Here is a 17,635-nt window from a genome sequence, read left to right as displayed (position 1 = left end):
ATGCAGTGGCTAATGGGGATCTAGCAAACTAAATAAAGATAAATAAATAAATCCTGAGGAGAGACGAAGTCCCCCTTTACCCACAGCCTGTGTGTGTGTCTGTGTGTGTCTGTGTGTGTCTGTGTGTGTCTGTGTTTGTCTGTGTGTGTCTGTGTGTGTGTCTGTGTCCAGGTGGGCGAGTCGTTTGGTCCTGTTCGGGCTTTGGCTGAAGGAAAACCAGGAGAGCTGTTTGTTGGAACCACCAAGAACGCCATCGTCAGAGCTGCCTTCCCTGATACATTAACTCCTGTTGTACAGGTACACACACACACACACACACACACAATTTACCTATTCTGGTATAACAAGACCACACAAGGATGTGATTCTTTTTATGTCACTAAATATCATCAATATAAAGTTGTTTGTACAGTACGACGTCTTCTCCAACACGCTCTTGTTTTCTTCCAAGCCGAAGCCTTGTGTCTTGGATTATATTTTAGGAAATGCTAATAGACATGCTAACTGATCATTATTATTATTGAATCAGACGTGTGATGTGTTACAGGGTCACACAGATGAGCTGTGGGGGCTGGATGTTCATCCCTCCATGGAGCAGTTTGTCACCTGCTCCCAGGACAAACAGGTTCACCTCTGGGACACCAACTCCCATCAGCCCCTCTGGAGCAAGACCATTGATGTGAGGAGGAGTAGGATGAAGAATTTAACATCAGGATGTTAAGCACTGACTTGACCTGAATGTCACCAATAATTTAATCAAAGAAGACACTGAGTCAATTGTGTCTTTAATAAGAAGAGTAATGAGTTAGATAAAGTAACTGACCCTCTGCTCCGCCCCCCTCAGGATCCAGGGAGGTCTGCAGGTTTCCATCCCAGCGGGGCTGTTCTGGCAGTGGGGACCATGACTGGAAGGTTGGCCTCTCAGCTGTCTGTGACATTTTGTTCCCACAGTAACACTTCAGAAACTAAACACTAACACAACATTCACAACATCTGGAACAACTCTTACACAAGATGAGAACTAATCCATTTCGTAGAACAATAGTCTTGAAGCTTTGAATTTCCAGTCTATGACGCAGTGGTTTGTTCCTTTTGATCAATTAAAGATTTAAAAATTAGTAATGAGGTACTATGTATGTAATATTAAATTCACTTTATGATCGAGTAATACTTCAACTTACTGTATGTAGTTGAGGCACCTACTCAAATACCAGTCATTATCATATTTATACACTTTTCCTAATTAAATTAGTTGTTAAAAAACATCAGAAATAATAATTAAATTACAGAGACATTAATGGTTTTCATTTTCAGTTTTAGCTTGTTTAGCTTTTTCTGTTTCATTGATATAGTGTCATTTAAATTATTGTTTGTTTTATTTGTTCTATTTGTGTGTGGAAGACTAATGGGGATCCAAATAAAGAAATGAAGAAGTGCAGAAAGAAAGATAAATTTGTTAAATTATTTGTAGATCAACACAAAATTAATGAACACTAGCTAGTCATTTATTAAGCAAAGATTACACAACAACATTCACTGTTTTTATCTCTTCAAATGTGAGGATTTACTGCTTCATATGGTCTAAATGTGTTTGAGTTGTGGAGCATTTGTTGGACAAAACAAGCAACTGAAAGACGTCATTCAGGTTCTGTGAACTTGTGATGGACTTTTTTCACACATTTCTGGTGTGTGTGTGTGTGTGTGTGTGTGTGTGTGTGTGTGTGTGTGTGTGTGTGTTGCAGGTGGTTGGTGCTGGACACTGACACCCGGGATCTTGTTTCTATGCACACAGATGGCAATGAGATCATCTCCAACGTCAAGTACTCTCCAGGTAAACCTTTATCTGTTCACATTCCCGACCCAAATCCATAAAACACATGATCATCTCTACTGTATCATCTCTACTGTATCATCTCTACTCTATCATCTCTACTGTATCATATCGACTGTATTATCTCTACTGTGTTATCTCTGCTAACTCTGTTAACCTTGTGCCATTAGATGGTAACTTCCTGGCTGTTGCTTCCCATGACAACTTTGTTTACATCTATGCTGTGACGGAGAATGGCCGAAAGTACAGCCGTGTGGGGAAATGCACTGTGAGTCTTCTTTCCTAAAATGACCACCCTCTTTCACAATTCATATCTTGGCTGTCTGAGAAAAAAAGTATTTATTTAAAGCAGGACCAGCAGTTTTTTCTCCTTATGTACAACTCTATTACATAACCGTGGCTGAAAGATTAACTGCTTTGTTTATTGTTTAAGTTTACTTAAAGTATGAAATAAAAGGACCTCCTCTTCTAAAGTCACAGTTTTACATTGAGAAATTTGAGTCACATTTTCTCCTAAATGTCTTGTGGTCTCTGTGTGGTCTCCTTCTTCCCCAGGGCCACTCCAGCTTCGTCACCCACCTGGACTGGTCCACAGACAGCCAGTACCTCGTCACCAACTCAGGAGACTACGAGATCCTCTTCTGTAGGTCCCCTCTCCAGTCTCTGTTCACACTCACTCATTGCTTTCCCTTTAACTTTACTCACATCACTCATGTTCCAAAAAAAGATAAAATGTTTATTAATAATAACAATCACAATAATAATAATAACTTTATTTGTATAGCACCTTTTAAAAACAGGTTCTACAAAGTGCTTTGGCAGACAATTAAAAGACAGTGGTAGTCAAAGCAACAGAGGGAAGGCAAAGTCTATAACGTGACATTTTGACTTGTTGCACACATCAAAGTGTGGTGAAAGACATTTCTGTTTGTTTTTTTCAGGGGAGGCATCCAGTGGTAAACATGTGACCAACATGGACAACCTGCGCAACCTGGAGTGGGCCACTTACACCTGCACTCTGGCCTTCAGTACCTTCGGTAGGTCGATAAAACTCACTTGAGGTTTTTTTTTTTTTATAACCATCTGAAACCTGTGAACCTGAGAGCCATAGTGTCAACAGATGAATTATCACATTCATGTAGTTTTATATACTGTGTGCTTTGGGGTTGGTTGTCAGATGCTAAGAGCAGTTAGCAGTGAAAGCAAAATGCAGAAAAAGCTGCATCAAGAAAATGCACAGTGATGGCTCTAAATGGCTTTTTAATGTTTACGAAGCTGAAGAGAGTCCATGCCCATGGCAGTTTGGACGACGGTTTTGTCTACTGTTTTAATTTGTTCTGTTGGTGAAGTGTCAATATTGAGCGTTGATCAAACTACTACACAGCGTTTTGAATTTTGCTGCAGGCTGTTTGTCTTTCTCACACTCGCACCAACACTCACTCTCTCTCTCTCTCTCTCTCTCTCTCTCTCTCTCCCCGTCTGTCTCTCGCAGGAATTTGGCCAGATGGAGCAGACGGCACAGACATCAACGCCGTGTGCAGGTCACATGACGGATCCCTGCTGGCCTCTGCTGATGACTTTGGCAAAGTGCACTTGTTCTCCTTCCCCTGCTCTCAGCCAAGGGTCAGTCATGTCCACTCACAGTTCCACTCTGTTAGCACATCAGCATCAGTGCCTGCGTGTTCGTATGCACACTTGACTTTTGCATTGACACATTTATGTCCTGAAGTTTTCCAACAACTCATCCCTTCAACTGTTCTAAGAATTTGATCCTCTCACTCTTCCAGAGTTGAGCAACCACACCGTTCCTCTCTGCCCGTGTTGTGATTACGTGTAATTGAACACTGTAAAACACAATGAAAGCTCAGCAGAAATAACAAAACACTCAACCACAAGGCTTTCAGTGTGGGATAACCACCAGACCTATAACACTCCCAATTTCTACCAGGTGTTTATTTTGTGCTCACAAACGTGTTGAGTGCTGTTCACTTCTTTTTTTTTTTTTCTTTTTTTTCAGCCAAAGACATTTGAACTGGAGTTGTAAACGTAATTGTCCATTCAGACAAGCTGGCTGCCATTAGCACAGAAACTGCAGATAGCAACAGCAGCTGTAAATAGTTACAACATGTTGGTATTGTTTGAAACAGTTAACTCATCTTAAAAGTTTTACACACATTTGGTGGCTAAAACCAAAAGCAAGTAGCAGTTTTACAGTAGGAGACTGACTTAACTCTGTTCATTGGTTTTCTTAAAATTCTGCCACAGTGAAAGGCTTCGCTGTCAGTGTCCAGCCTGCAGGTCATCAAACTCGTTTCTCTTTTTAAGAATCTGGAAGGTTGTGAGATGATTCATAGGTTGACCTGTGATGAGGTTACATGTAGGTAAAGTGCTGTTATAGACAGTTACATGCTGTTTTTAATTATTAGAACAAAAAAAGATATTATTGTGCAGCTGAGGCTCAGGAGGTAGAGTGGGTCATCCACTAATTGGAAGGTCAGTGATTCCATTCCCAGCTCCTCCAGTTCACATTTAAAAGTGTCCTGCAGCACCCAAATAGCCCTTGATGATGTATCATCAGTGTGTGAGAGAAGCTGTATGTGTAGGAAAAGATGCTGTATGAATATGTGTGTGAATGGATGAATGGGGCCTCCATTGTAAAGTGCTTTGAGTGGCCAATAAGACAAGAAAAGTGCTATGTCTGCAGTCCTCACCACACAGTGTGCACCACATACTTTACAATGGTCTCTGCTCAAATTTACAGGCTCCGAGCCACGAGTGCAGTGGCCACAGCAGTCACGTGACCAACGTTGCCTTCCTGCACGACGACAGTCACCTGATCTCCACCGGTGGGAAAGACACCAGCATCCTGCAGTGGGTGGTCGCCTAGGCAAAGCTATCAGCCCACATCTCTAATCCCCACAGGCGGGGACCAGCATCCTCACTGACCCCTGTCACCTCTTCACTGTTCCATCATCCTGCCACCAGGAGGCAGCACCTCCTCTGTGCCTACTGGAAATTACACAACCACACTCACAACTTGACCGGGCCGCACGCCACCCCAGATGAGATAATGAGTATCATTGTAATAAATGGAATATTATTTAGTGTCCAGCTGTTTGTTATAGAATGTAGAGAAAATGAATTGTTGCCATGCAGAAAGTTAATCCTAACTGTTCCCCCCAAAAAATAAAAAATCTACTACTGTAACACCATCTGAGCTGGAAGCTGCTGCTGGTGACACAGTAAAACTATGATTTTAGCATTACTACTAACTGTGCCTATACTGTATTTATCTTAACCCCCCTTAACAGGAATTCCACCTATTTTGACGGACAAGTATGTTTTCAGGTTTTACTTAATTGCAAATCATGTGCACTTTACAGTTTTGTTGACCATTTTTGAACCCATGCAACAAGGTTAGGGTTACATTTTCAATTTTGGGCATTTTTCCTTCTGCTGGTTTCCATTAATTTTCATCAAATATGAAAATCAATTCTCAGACTCTTAAATCTAATCTAATCGAAAATGCAGATGCAGAATTGATTCACTCTAATTAATTCAACTAAAATATTTAAAAATATATTTTCATATCACTGAATGTATGGAACCAGTGGATTATAGAAAATGATGAAATACACCTAAATATGTATAAAACAATAGCTTGGTGTGCAGAATAGTGAGCTGTAGTGTAAAGTATACTTGATTTGAAATAACAGGGGCCCTTTAAGAACTCATGTAATGCTGCACTCCAGGAGAACGTAGTAGATTGTTGTGAACATGCACTGCTCTTTCCTGAACCCAACAATGACTTCAAGTAAACCTTCAAATTCATGTGCAGGGCTGTAGTGAAACAGAATGTATCCTCAAGGTAGTAGATATTCCAAAGTTTGTTTCCATTCATTAGCTTCTAGCTTTAAGAAAGACTGATGTCTCTTTGGAAGAACTGACCTTACTGACCTGCACAGGAAGATTGTATGAGAATCACTAAAATAGGTGGTATTCCCCTTTAAAATACTTACCATAACCCCATTGCCTTCTTGTACAACACTTCTCCATCCCTCAGCCTGATTTCCAAACTCTTAAGGTGCAGATCGTAATAATTACAGATTGCTGTTGGAGACTATAAAATCGTACGAAGTGGCTGTTTAGTCCCAAGCCCCTCATTTCGTGAACCCTTCCCCTCCCGGGCTGCTGTGTTTCTGATTGTACTACTACTGTAAGTGTGCTGAGAGGGCACTAGATGGCGCTACAATACAAGAGAATGAGCATGACTGACGCTGTCCTCCTCCTGTAGATGCTGTTAATGTTGCAAAGGTCTCTAGAGTAAAAATATATATTATGCAGTATATCCGAGTGGCTGTGTTATTTTAATATTTAACTGTAACAACGATGGATGTTATTATTATTCTTGTGGCACTTTTAGCAAGTGACAGAAGGGTAATGTTGGCTACTGTGCTGTAGAAGTGAGCTTGAGCTGTGCTTTGCCTTCTTCTGTTTTGTTAATAAAGTTTTTACCCAAGTACAACTGAGTGGAGGCTCTTTTTGTGTGGGGATAAGAAATACCCCGACCTCAAGAGATAATCCTGGGAAAATCAAGGTAAAAATACACAATCTTTATTATATCTATTACATGTCTTTTTTAATGTGTTACTGTATAGTAAAACAGCTGAAATGAATTATTATTATTAATACAAAATATTTGGGTGGTAAAAGTAAAGAGAGGAAATGGAGACGCTGTTGTGGTGACAGTCGTATGATCCTCTGACAGTCAACGTGTGTGATGGTTGGAGGGTGAGTCAGTTTGTAGCCAAAGGCTCAAATACCCAGGTCACACAGGCTTATCTGGAGTTGATAGTAAACAAGAACTTTCTCCTACCTCTGTAAACACGATCACACACCTGAGTTTTTGTTGAATGACCTGCAACAGGAAGCTGGTGTTCTGTGAAGACGCCTCCTCTCTGTATCCATATACTCTTGTGAGGTGGAATAAAAACTTATGCTAACATTAAAAACTCAAAAAGGAATAAATCTATAGAAAAGCGGGACACAGGTAATTTTTTAAATTTTATTTAATTACATTTTTTGATAAATCAGTTGTTGAATAGAGGCTGAAATATGATTTTATACAGGGGGTATAGTGAGTGTGCCATCTTTGTGTTGAATTTAAACTGCGACTTTAAAGTAGTACTAATGTTTATGCATGTTTCAGGATCAGAAACACCAAACTGTGGAAGATATAAAAGATTGGATATGAATCAAGAGTTTGTTGCTTTTAAAATTACAACCGTCTCAGACCTGAATATCACATGTTCCTTTAATGCAAGAATGAAAGTAATAACTTTAAACCTTCCATCTACATGTCTACATCTATGCTTCATCTACATGTTGGATAAGTTAGATGTAAATTAGATGTCGTCTTGACAGATGTTTTAAGTGATTTTTGTTGCATTTCATTCCCTCCATTGTTCTGTCGTAGTGTATATGATGTTTGTACTCTGTGATCATGGTCTCAAGTCAATAAAAATGTTCATGAATAAAATCAGTTATTTGCTGATCTTGTTATTTAGATAACAACATGCAAACAGAAGCATATATTTATTCATGCACTTTTGTTGGTTTGTGCACATGAGGTACTTTGATAGATGATTGCATTTATTTCATTTATGTTGTCATTATGTTGTTTCTCTCTGAGCCTTTTCCTGTGTTTGAAGTGGATTGTCATTCTTCCCCAACGGTTTGTATTCACATGATCCAGTGCTGCTCATGGACCAGAATGCTTTGCAACATGTTGCATTTTAAACTGAATTTTCTCGTAATTGCACTCTGCACCTACACACATTTAAATTCTACAGATCTTGGCATGTTCACTAGGGATGGCTGAAAGGGATTCTGGGAAATGTAATTTATCAATGACTCAAACAGAAGTTATATGGTCAATTACAACACTTCATCCAAATCAGTGCATCATACACAGATATGCTGTATAGCTGGTGTGATGTTATATAACTAAGCTGTGCAAAGTCGTATTTTCCAACAAGTCCGCCGACCTGAACGACAACACAGGCCGTTTTTTTTCAACCCTTTGATATGACCCATAGGAGCATGTCCTCAAATAGCACCCCTATGGCAACAGGCATACTGGACCTTGGTTGTCATGATGACAAAAATGAGCACCCATACTGTACCAATTGCAGTGTAGCCTACCTACCTTCATCACCATGGTTACTAATAACGGTCATGGCTTGGTTAGGTTTAGGCACAAAAACAAATTGGTTAGGTTCAGGAAAAGTTTGAACGGTCATGGATAATAGATAGAACATAAACTGCTACTTTCACATGGGAATCAAACACCACTCTCCTGTGTCATGTTGACCCCTCCATCCACCCCAACCTCCTCCTGATGTGGACTTTGTCTCTTTTTATACTATGTCACCCTATGTTTCCCTTTGCTCCTGTCATAATTACTACAACCATTAGATATCACCTAACAACAAAACGTATCATCACCTGCTGCACAAACAATTGGGCTATTTATTTTTTCTTTTTTTTTCTTTTACAGGAGACAGTCTTGTATTTTGTCTTTGAGGGGAGCAGGAGAAGACAGGAGGGCTGAGGTCAAAGGTAAGGAAGAAATTCCAGTGTTTATCCAGTGTCAGGGCACGCTGGTGTTGCGGCCATGATGGCCTGTTGTCTGTCAATACCTCTTAGATGAGGATGAGGAGCTGGAAGAGGAGGGAGCCTCCATAAACCTCCTCACAACATGAACGTCAAAGATGATCAGGAGGAGACAGACTGACCCTTTAAGATACTCTAGTGCAACATCAAGAGGATGTAAAACAGCTTCAGACACTCATTTTTACATTTAAGTGCATTTCATGTTCATCCATATTGAGAGAGTCAGTGGAGAGATACATGATGACACAATTGGGGAGAATTTGCCCTCGGCCTCCTGAGTTGAGGTGAAGACTTGTCTACATGATCTGAAAATGTTTCAGCTTGAGTAGAAAAAAGGTAACTTAAAGAAATGAAGTTATCATAAAGCATAAAATATTCTGAAATAAAAGTCACCGTAACCGTGCGTTCACACCAAACGCGATGGACGCGATGAACGCCACAAGTTTCCATTCAAAGTCAATGTAAATGGCGCGATGACACGCGATGCTGCGTCGTTGAAAAATTGAACTTTTCAAGCGACATCGCGTGACGCTGTGCCGCGACATCCAATCAGCGTTGATGTCCAACCCACGCCACCGACGTAGTTACGTCAGACGCACATTTGAAAAGGGAGGACAAGGGATTTTATGATGATGAAAACAAAACATAAAATATGAAAAACGTGGAGACTTTTAGGTCTAATTAACCAATGTAAAAAATACACTATGCACTACACTATTTGTTTCTGTCCGAGTGGATAACATCATAATAAAAATAATTATCTCTGTTTGCAGGCCTTATTTGAAGAGTCTGAAGCCAGCAGTGCTAGCAGTGCTCTGAGGCTGTCCTTGGGCATACCAGTGGCGACACGGCGGCGTTTGGGTTTCCGATCCAAATACAACAGATAAAGCGCAGCTACGGTTGTTAACTCAGCCATGGTGGACGAGCGGGATGTGAAGAAAATAGCGGGAGGTGGATTGCGTCATCGCGCGATGAAGCGATGAAGCGATTAAGCGATGATCACAAATGTGACACAAATGTGTCGAGCGACGCGATACTCGCGATACGGGCGATGGCATCGCGTCCATCGCGTTTGGTGTGAACGCACCGTAATAAAGCAAACAAATGAATGCATCTTTAACAGAAATTTTAATACGGGCAAATTATTTTAAATATCATATTGATTCATTACTTTTTAAATTATTAATTAATTCATAGGGTATATTCTGTATAATATTGTCCATTATAGACTTCTGTAGATTCACAGCTTCCCATTTCCTTTCATATTCTGAGCCAAAATAACTTTTCTCTCTATAGAGCTATAAAAGAAATAAACAAGAATTTGTCTTGGTCGCTTCTGGGAGTTTTACAGGACACAGGGACAACATGAACATCACAAGGACAAAGGGACTTCCCATACAGTACAAAGGAAGAGCATGAGACATATGATACCCTAAACTTTAACACAATAAACATCGACCTTTAGGACAAGGGTGATGTGGAGGACATGGAGGAGGCAGCACGAAGGCCTCCTAGAGGACATAAACACTTCTCAAAGGTGGAAGATAACCATGTTACCAGTGTGTTGGCATTTAAGAGATAATTGGAGTGTATCTTAAATCTCTCCTGACAGCAGGGTCAGGCACAGCGCAGAGCAAACTGGGAATTGTCAGGAGCTGACACTCCTCAAAGTGTTAAAAACCAGTGTTAGTCAAATGAATTATTTTTATTGATATTATCAGCCAGAGTCATGTCACTTTGTCCTGCTTGATGTTTTTCATTTGTATCTACCCACAGTTTCCTGAGAGGTATAATGAGGTTTATCTTATCTTGAGAGGGGATTTAGCAGCAATATTTAAATAGTTGAAGCCATGTTTATCTTTATATGTTTCCTTCACCGTCATTTCTCCTGTTTTCCCTCTGCATGGTACATAACTGGTGTTTAAGTGATGCCATTTAATCATGGGAAATTCAGAAAGAGAGGTGCCTCCAAGTGTAGGTGCAGTGTAGGTTTATTCAAGCACTGTTCTTAAGGACAATCATCAGGTAGGCTACATGCATTTTGTATTTTGATTTTAATCAATTTTACACCAGCTCTTAAAAGACAAATGTTGTATTTTTTACTCAACTACATTTATCTGACAGGTACTGTATCATTATTAGTTACAGTCACAGTTACAACACCCAGATCTCTTGCAGATTTGCAGACAGTTGTAGATATTGATTGTGCTAACAGAACTGGCTAGGATCACCAGGAGTCAAGAGTGTAGGGGGTACTAGCAATCTCAGAGAGACACCAGTGGAAGGGAGTTGATGCTTAAACACTTGCCATGACACTGGCCACAAACAACATAACAACATAAATAATGAAAGATGCTAACTACACTAACCATTCTAGTTAGTCGCTGATTTTGGTCACAGCAGACTCCTCATCTGAGTCTAGGTCTGACTGAGGCTCAGTTTGCATAGCCACAGCCTCTTAACGCAGCCTCTAACACTGTGTCAGCTACTTCCAGTTAAAAGCTAACAAACAACATAACCAATGAACTATGCTTACTGCTCTGATATGTCTTCTAATCACTAATTTTGGTCACGACAAACTCCTCAACAACAAACTGGCTGAGTCTCTCCGCTGTTACCTCTGCTAATCATCTTGATACTCTCTACTCTTTCAACAGTCTGCCTAGCACAAGCAGTGATGTTGGGCAAGGCACAAGGCCTGATTCAGATTTCTCAATGAGGAAGTAAGTACAGATGTGCTTCCAGCCCAAATATTGTTTTTTTTTCTACTTTTTATGTGGGAAACCCCTGTTCAACAAAATATAAATCATGGCAGAGTATTTTTACACAGTTTAAAATATGTCTGGAGAGAGACTTTAAAAGCCTATGATGACAGAGGAGGGTTGCACTATATGTACAGAAGATTTCTGTGCATATAGACTTCTTGTCACTGAAGTGCAATCTACCTCTGTTATCATTTGTTCTTGTACACAATATTAATCCTAATCTTATTGGAGTGTTAAAAGCTGCCAGCAGCATCACCAGCTGATGGCTGGAAATTAATTTTACACCAGTTCTCCAACATTTCAAAGACAAATATTGCTGGAAGTGTCAGCCAGGGCAGCAGTGTTTTCTGGACAAGTCCAAGTTTCAGCGAGAGCCAGTGTGTTAATGTGGGGATAACGTCAGATTTATTGACAGAAAAGTGGCAGCTCTAGAAACCATCAGAGAGAGAGGTAGGCTACACGTGAGTGAGGACTGCTGAATCTCCACAGGTAATTTGGATTATGGTGCTTTTTTTGCTGTGACTTTTGCACTTGTATTGAGTAAAAGGAACATTCTAGAAGTGCTGCAGAGATGAGGAAAGGCTCAGAAGGCAAAGGCACAACCCAGTGTGACGTCACCCATTGGTTTGTGATCTTCCGTTTTGAAGCCTTGAGTTTGCAATTTGGCCTTCATCTTCTTGGACTTTTGAAAACAGAAGAAGAAAGAAGAAACCATATTTGGATGAGAAGGTGGAGCTGAGGAGGAGTGAGGGGTGGATCTAACCTGCTCTGTCCTCTATCCTGATTGTCAGACAAGTTGCTGTGTGTGGTAGTCTGTCAGTCACACAGTAGCCATGCATACACTGCTATGTCATCTATTTCCCTCTAATTGGGACCATAATTTAAAAAATGAATATCATGTTGTAGTGAATAAGACCGAGACCATAAACTCATTAGGAAAACGTTTATTGAGGTAATAAATCAAGTGAGAAGTAGGGCCATTGTCTTATTGAAGGTCAGTTTGGTTTGGTTTGTTTCCCAATGGGGAAATTTACATTTCCACCTCATCTCATCCAGTCACACCACCAACCTTTTGTTTTTTCCACTGTCTACTCAACTTTTCATGCAAATTATTATTTATTTATTATCTAGATTTCCTGTAAACAAATATCCACATTCCTCTCAGATGCCAAACAGCTACACCACCGGAGACAAACACACCATCTGGAACTGTTTCTGAGCTTGTATCCAGCCCTGATGCTCTCTCAGACAATCAAATATAACATCAAGTATATCATTGTTTGAGGGTAGGTTTCCCTACACAAAATATACAGACAAAAGCTTATCAGAATTAATGGTCTGGACAGTTTCTTTTTCCTAGAAGACAACTCAGAAAAACCAGATTAGTGGCCCTGCAGTTTGAAGGCAAAGGCAGTCAGTTCTGCTTATTTTTAGTACAATTGATCATAGAGTGTACCAGATTATTTTCATTGGCATGACCTTTGAGTGCATCTTTATGGAAAATGATATCAATATATTTTGAAGTAAATACATTGAGATGAAAAATGTCTTAAACAATTCAATGATTATCAAAACAGTTGATTGATTTTCTCCCAGTTAACTCACTCACACAGCAGCCAGTGGGGGCTGAGGGCTAGAGACTAGAGGTACCTTTATTTTGACAGAGCTGTAGATGGTGTAAATGGTTATGGTGTGGATGTAATTTAGCTGTAGACGAAAGAACAATCTGTATTTTGTGCCAAACACTGAAGAGGGGGACTTTAGCTTGGCACAACAGTGAGGATTTAATGCAAATCAGTCAAGACGTGGACTGTAATTTATTGATTTTCATTGAAGGAAAACAGTCTGCTCTTGTTGGCATTTTCTTCACTGAGACAACGGGAGGATGGAATAAGCTACATACTAGAGAGGATGAATGCAGTTTCTCTCTGCTGGGGTCAACAGGGTAACAGTATATTTGGCATAAAGCTGCTCAGTGGAAAGGAGTGGACTGATCAGCAGAAATAGAGATTAATTGATTCCAGTCATGCTAATTTCAAATGATCATTCAAAGAGCCAAAAGCCCTTTTTTGTAACTTGCACTGTTTAGGTGAAGTTTTCAAAGTTTCCATTCCTGTTTCATCTTATGGGAAGAAATGTAGGATTGAAGTAAAAACACAAAAAGCGTTGCTGATGTGTTTTTTTTTTTTTTCTCTGATGGGGGACGAGTCATGAGAACAGAAAACAGTTGCAGTTGTTCTCAGACACTTAATCAAATAACACAGGATGGAAGATTCTGACAGTCTGGGGTCTCAACCACAAAATGTACAACCCTGAGGCATACACACACACACACACACACACACACACAAACTTGTTTCACTATTCCCGTGTGGTTCACTCATTGACATAATACATTCCTTCACCCCTAGCCTTAACCATCACAGCTGAATGCCTAATCCTAACCCTAACTTTAACCAAACTGTAACCCTTACCCTAACTTAAACCTTATTCTTAACCTAACCCAAAATCCAAGTCTTAACCCTCAAAAAGCAGTCTCTACATGTGGGGCAGTCAATCTTTGTCCCCACGGTCACACCTGTCCCCACTGGAGTAGTAACTGCATACCACAGGCTTTGTCACTCGATACTGACCAATTAGGATAAAACTAAATATGTAACTAGGACACGTTTTCATTGGTCCATTTTTTTTTCTTTTTTTCACTAGAAGCTGAGCAATTTTCTCAGTAAACACAAAGTTTGCAGTTTTCCTCCTTCAACATAAATAAGATAAATATGCTTGCACATTAATCCTTTTTTGTGTACATATCTCTGCTTTGTTTTTTGTGGTGCAGTTTTCTGCTGCTGCTTAAAGCCTCCTCCGCAGCCCTGCACATAAACCCTGTGACATGGAGTTTGTGTGTCTAAAGCTTCAACCTGTTCTTATTTTATCCCTTTTTAGTAAACAAGAAGACTGATGTCTGATGAGTGTTGGGTCGACCATCAAGCTGATCTCTCCATAAAAAAGTTTCTATTTTCGATTCTATTCCTTTAAAGGTCATAATGAGGATTCGGATTTTGGATCAACAAACATGATGCCATTTCATGCCTCTGATACACAGTTTTGTCCCTGTTTTGTACTAACTCACTAATTCACAAGACCAACTTTTAAAAATACTTCCTGTTTTTACCACAGTTTGAGGGTTGGAGCAGGGGACTGATAGCGACAGTGGTAAACAGCACAAACACTACTGAGTGAATTGCAAGAGAAGTGATATACACAAGATAGTGTGATTGTGCTGAGAATCAGTCTTCTGCAGCAAAGTCAGCTACCTGCGGGTTAAAGTCAAAGATAACGGTCTTTTTCCAGGATTATCAAAAAATCTTCTCACTTAATATGGTTAAAAATGACATCCACTTCATGTCTTTGGTTAAGAACAAACAGTCGTGTTATATATACAAGATAACAAGGACACAAGGACAGTGTATGTATATATGTACCCACCTGAATTCATCATTAATGCAGCTTTAGTGAAATAATATTGCTCTTGAAATCTTATGTCCTGCTCTGAGGGAGTTTTTAATAGCACCTCACATACTGAACCTCTGCACCACACCACAGTTAATCATCTGTGCATGTGTTGCAGTTTAGTTAATACACCACAGTGTCTGCCAAGATGTTGTGTTTGGTTTAATGCAAACACCAATTAATATTCCAGACACAGTTTCATAACAAGATCAGAGAGAGGCAAATGGACACGGAAGTTTAACACTGTAATACAATAAAATAATATAATAAAATACTAAGTACTAAGTATTAGGTCTGTTCAGAAGCAATAAGGTTTGGGTAAAACATCAAAGTACACAGTCTATTGACTGTGTACTTTTCACTCCTATGTTCTTATTACATTGACTTGCATAGAATTTCTGATGTTTCACATGTTTCATCAAAACAGAAGATAAATAAACATAAATATTATAGACGCCTGCTCTCATGCCATGAAACAGCAGCTTGTTAGTGCTGTCATGGATTATTATTCTGGTTCTGCTGAAAATGATTCTGTAATGATTGTGGTTTAAACTTTTTCATGGCATTTTTTACTTTAAGTTTTACTAAGTTTCTGTTACTTCTCTTTTTTGTGAGTTTTTAGACTGAAATATATTTTAGTTTCGTTAACTCTTAGTTGTTGCACAAACACAGCGGAATTTAATCATATACCTGTTTTTTGCTTGTGAGTTCTGTGTGTTAGACTGTTCTTCACGCTGCTGGTACACAATCCCAGGAATCATATGATTCTCAGTGAGTGAAGAAGCAGATTTAGTTGTAGATAAGTTGCATGTTTGTCCTTTAGTTAGTACATGATTTTCCTTCTACTTAGACAGTCAGGGTCAACTTTCTCTCCAGAGTGAAAGTGAACCCAGTACAGTGCAGGCGCATGTTTCAGTGAACTGAGGTGTTTCAGACCTCACAGTAACTTGCTTGTTTAACTAAAGCTGTTAAATAAGTGGAGTGAAGTGGAAAGTTAAATATTTCCCAATGAAATGTAATTTACTAGAAGTATAAAGTAACATAGAGTGGAAATATTCAAATAGTACAAGTACCTCAAAAGTGTGTGCTATCCGTTAGCTTACATTAGAAACTAGCCAACATTACTGTTCATTTTTAAAATTCTCAACAAAATCTAATTCATGAAACTCTGAAGGTAAGAAAATAAAGTGTATTAAACAAGCCAGATACTGTCGTTACGTTTACCTACAGTGTCTGGGCAACACATGGAGACACGAGGACACGACCCACTGATCGGTGTGAAGCCGTCAGATGAGACGCTCAGGTATCATCAAGGTTATGATACGGTCACCTTGGAAAATATAATATTTACAATTACAGTTAGGAGAGATATATAAATGTTTGACCCCCTCCAACTTTTTTTGGGGGGGGTGGGGGTGGGGGTAAGTCCTAATCAGGGGAGTGAGACCCCTGAATCTCCGCTGTAATCTGAACCCTGCTTCTGTTGAGGTTGAATTAGTACATGCTTTATATGCTTGGATGCTTGGATGTAGATGCAGATGTTGATTCCACTGAGTGTGTGTGTGATGTGTTCATTGCATCTTTGTAGAAAAATGAAAAATGTGAACATTGGCTGACTGAGGATTTAAAATTTTTTTTTTATTAATAGATTCTCAGCTGCAATTTTGTCAAGTTAAAATTGACTTCATGCATCATGTGGCTTAAAGCTTAAAGGCAATATTCAGCCTCACCTCCTGAACCTGGCCTTCATGTTATATGTGGCTGCTCTCTGCAGGTGAAGTTTACAGATAATTAGTATGAACAGTATGTCTTTTCTGTGTGAAAGGGTCTGCAGAGAGGAAGAGCGCGGAGAGAAAGAAAACAGATGATGGAAAGATGGAGAAAGCTGAGGAGAGGGTGGGGTAAAAAGTCAGAAAGAGGGAGTGGAGGAAAGGAGGAGCACAGGGAGAAGGTCAAGAATGTAGAATGTAGAGTGTCTAACAGTCTATTCTCCGTACCTCCAGGGTGTCTGAGCTGCTGTCGATGGCCTGTTGAGCAACGTGTTGATGTATGGGGCGTTGCTGAATAACAGCGGTTTGTCTGCTGGTCGTCCTGCAGAGGGGAAAGGAACCTGCATGAGAATGATTTTATGAGCAGTAGGTTTCCATCGGCTGCTGTTACAAAAACACATTAGTGTAACTCGTCCACCAACATGACTGCTATGTGAGCGTCGGCTGTAGAGGTGCACATTTACATTATTTAAGCTTCGGGCAGTTCACGTTTATGTTTTTGTGACTGTAGGCAGAAATTGCTCACAAACTCCCAGAAAAAAACTTCTGAACTTTCCTGTTCCACATCAAAAGCAGTCAAAGTCATTCAGATGGAAAACACGATGGTCAACATGATGTAATATGTTAGTGAAGGCAGCAGTCCGTCTCTCAGGGCTTCCTGCAGGGCAGACCTCCTTCAACTTGACCGGTGTGAAGCTAAACAAGCTAAACGCAGAAATACAACAAAGTAATCTCCTCCAGTAAACTGTTTGCAACCTCACAGCTTCACACAGTGTCACAGAGAGCTGCACACACAGCTGTGACACTGGCTTCAACCAGAGACACGTGTCACCGAGTGAATGAAAACACTGACCTGTTGTTTTCACTCCATGATCACAGGATCCACCCTCTGGGGACCATGAATGTCTGCACCAAATTTCATGGCAACCAAAGAGTGACGGGCCGACTGACTGCACACTGTGTATAATATGGGTTGAAATGGGAGAATAAAATACATACGTAACTGGCAGCGTAGCGTGCTGGGTCTGGAGCCACCCTTGTTCAGGGCTGCAGATGTCAGTGGGTATTGTTCGAGGCTCGCCCACCTC

The 17,635-nt window shown here is 40.1% G+C and overlaps 1 protein-coding gene across 2 annotated transcripts in view; it reads left to right on the top strand.

The window, feature by feature from the left end:
* The window catches only part of eml2 (EMAP like 2), a 37,819-nt gene extending 31,463 nt beyond the window's left edge, over nt 1–6,356 (top strand). For both annotated transcript variants that reach the window (XM_071496425.1, XM_071496426.1), the window contains 9 exons: nt 172–297; nt 548–679; nt 845–912; nt 1,743–1,831; nt 2,002–2,099; nt 2,387–2,474; nt 2,773–2,868; nt 3,324–3,454; nt 4,593–6,356. In XM_071496425.1, coding sequence (XP_071352526.1) covers nt 172–297; nt 548–679; nt 845–912; nt 1,743–1,831; nt 2,002–2,099; nt 2,387–2,474; nt 2,773–2,868; nt 3,324–3,454; nt 4,593–4,718 — 954 coding nt within the window. In that variant the 3' untranslated portion in view covers nt 4,719–6,356. The remainder of the gene's footprint in view (nt 1–171; nt 298–547; nt 680–844; nt 913–1,742; nt 1,832–2,001; nt 2,100–2,386; nt 2,475–2,772; nt 2,869–3,323; nt 3,455–4,592) is intronic.
* Nucleotides 6,357–17,635: the final 11,279 nt, after the last annotated feature.

This window comes from Trachinotus anak, unplaced genomic scaffold, assembly GCF_046630095.1.
Source record: "Trachinotus anak isolate AG129_WGS33_773 ecotype Australia unplaced genomic scaffold, CSIRO_AGI_Tana_v1 ptg000014l, whole genome shotgun sequence".
Classification (NCBI taxonomy): domain Eukaryota; kingdom Metazoa; phylum Chordata; class Actinopteri; order Carangiformes; family Carangidae; genus Trachinotus; species Trachinotus anak.
The sequence above is the reverse complement of the archived record's forward strand: the minus strand, read 5'-3'. Positions and strand labels throughout refer to the sequence as shown.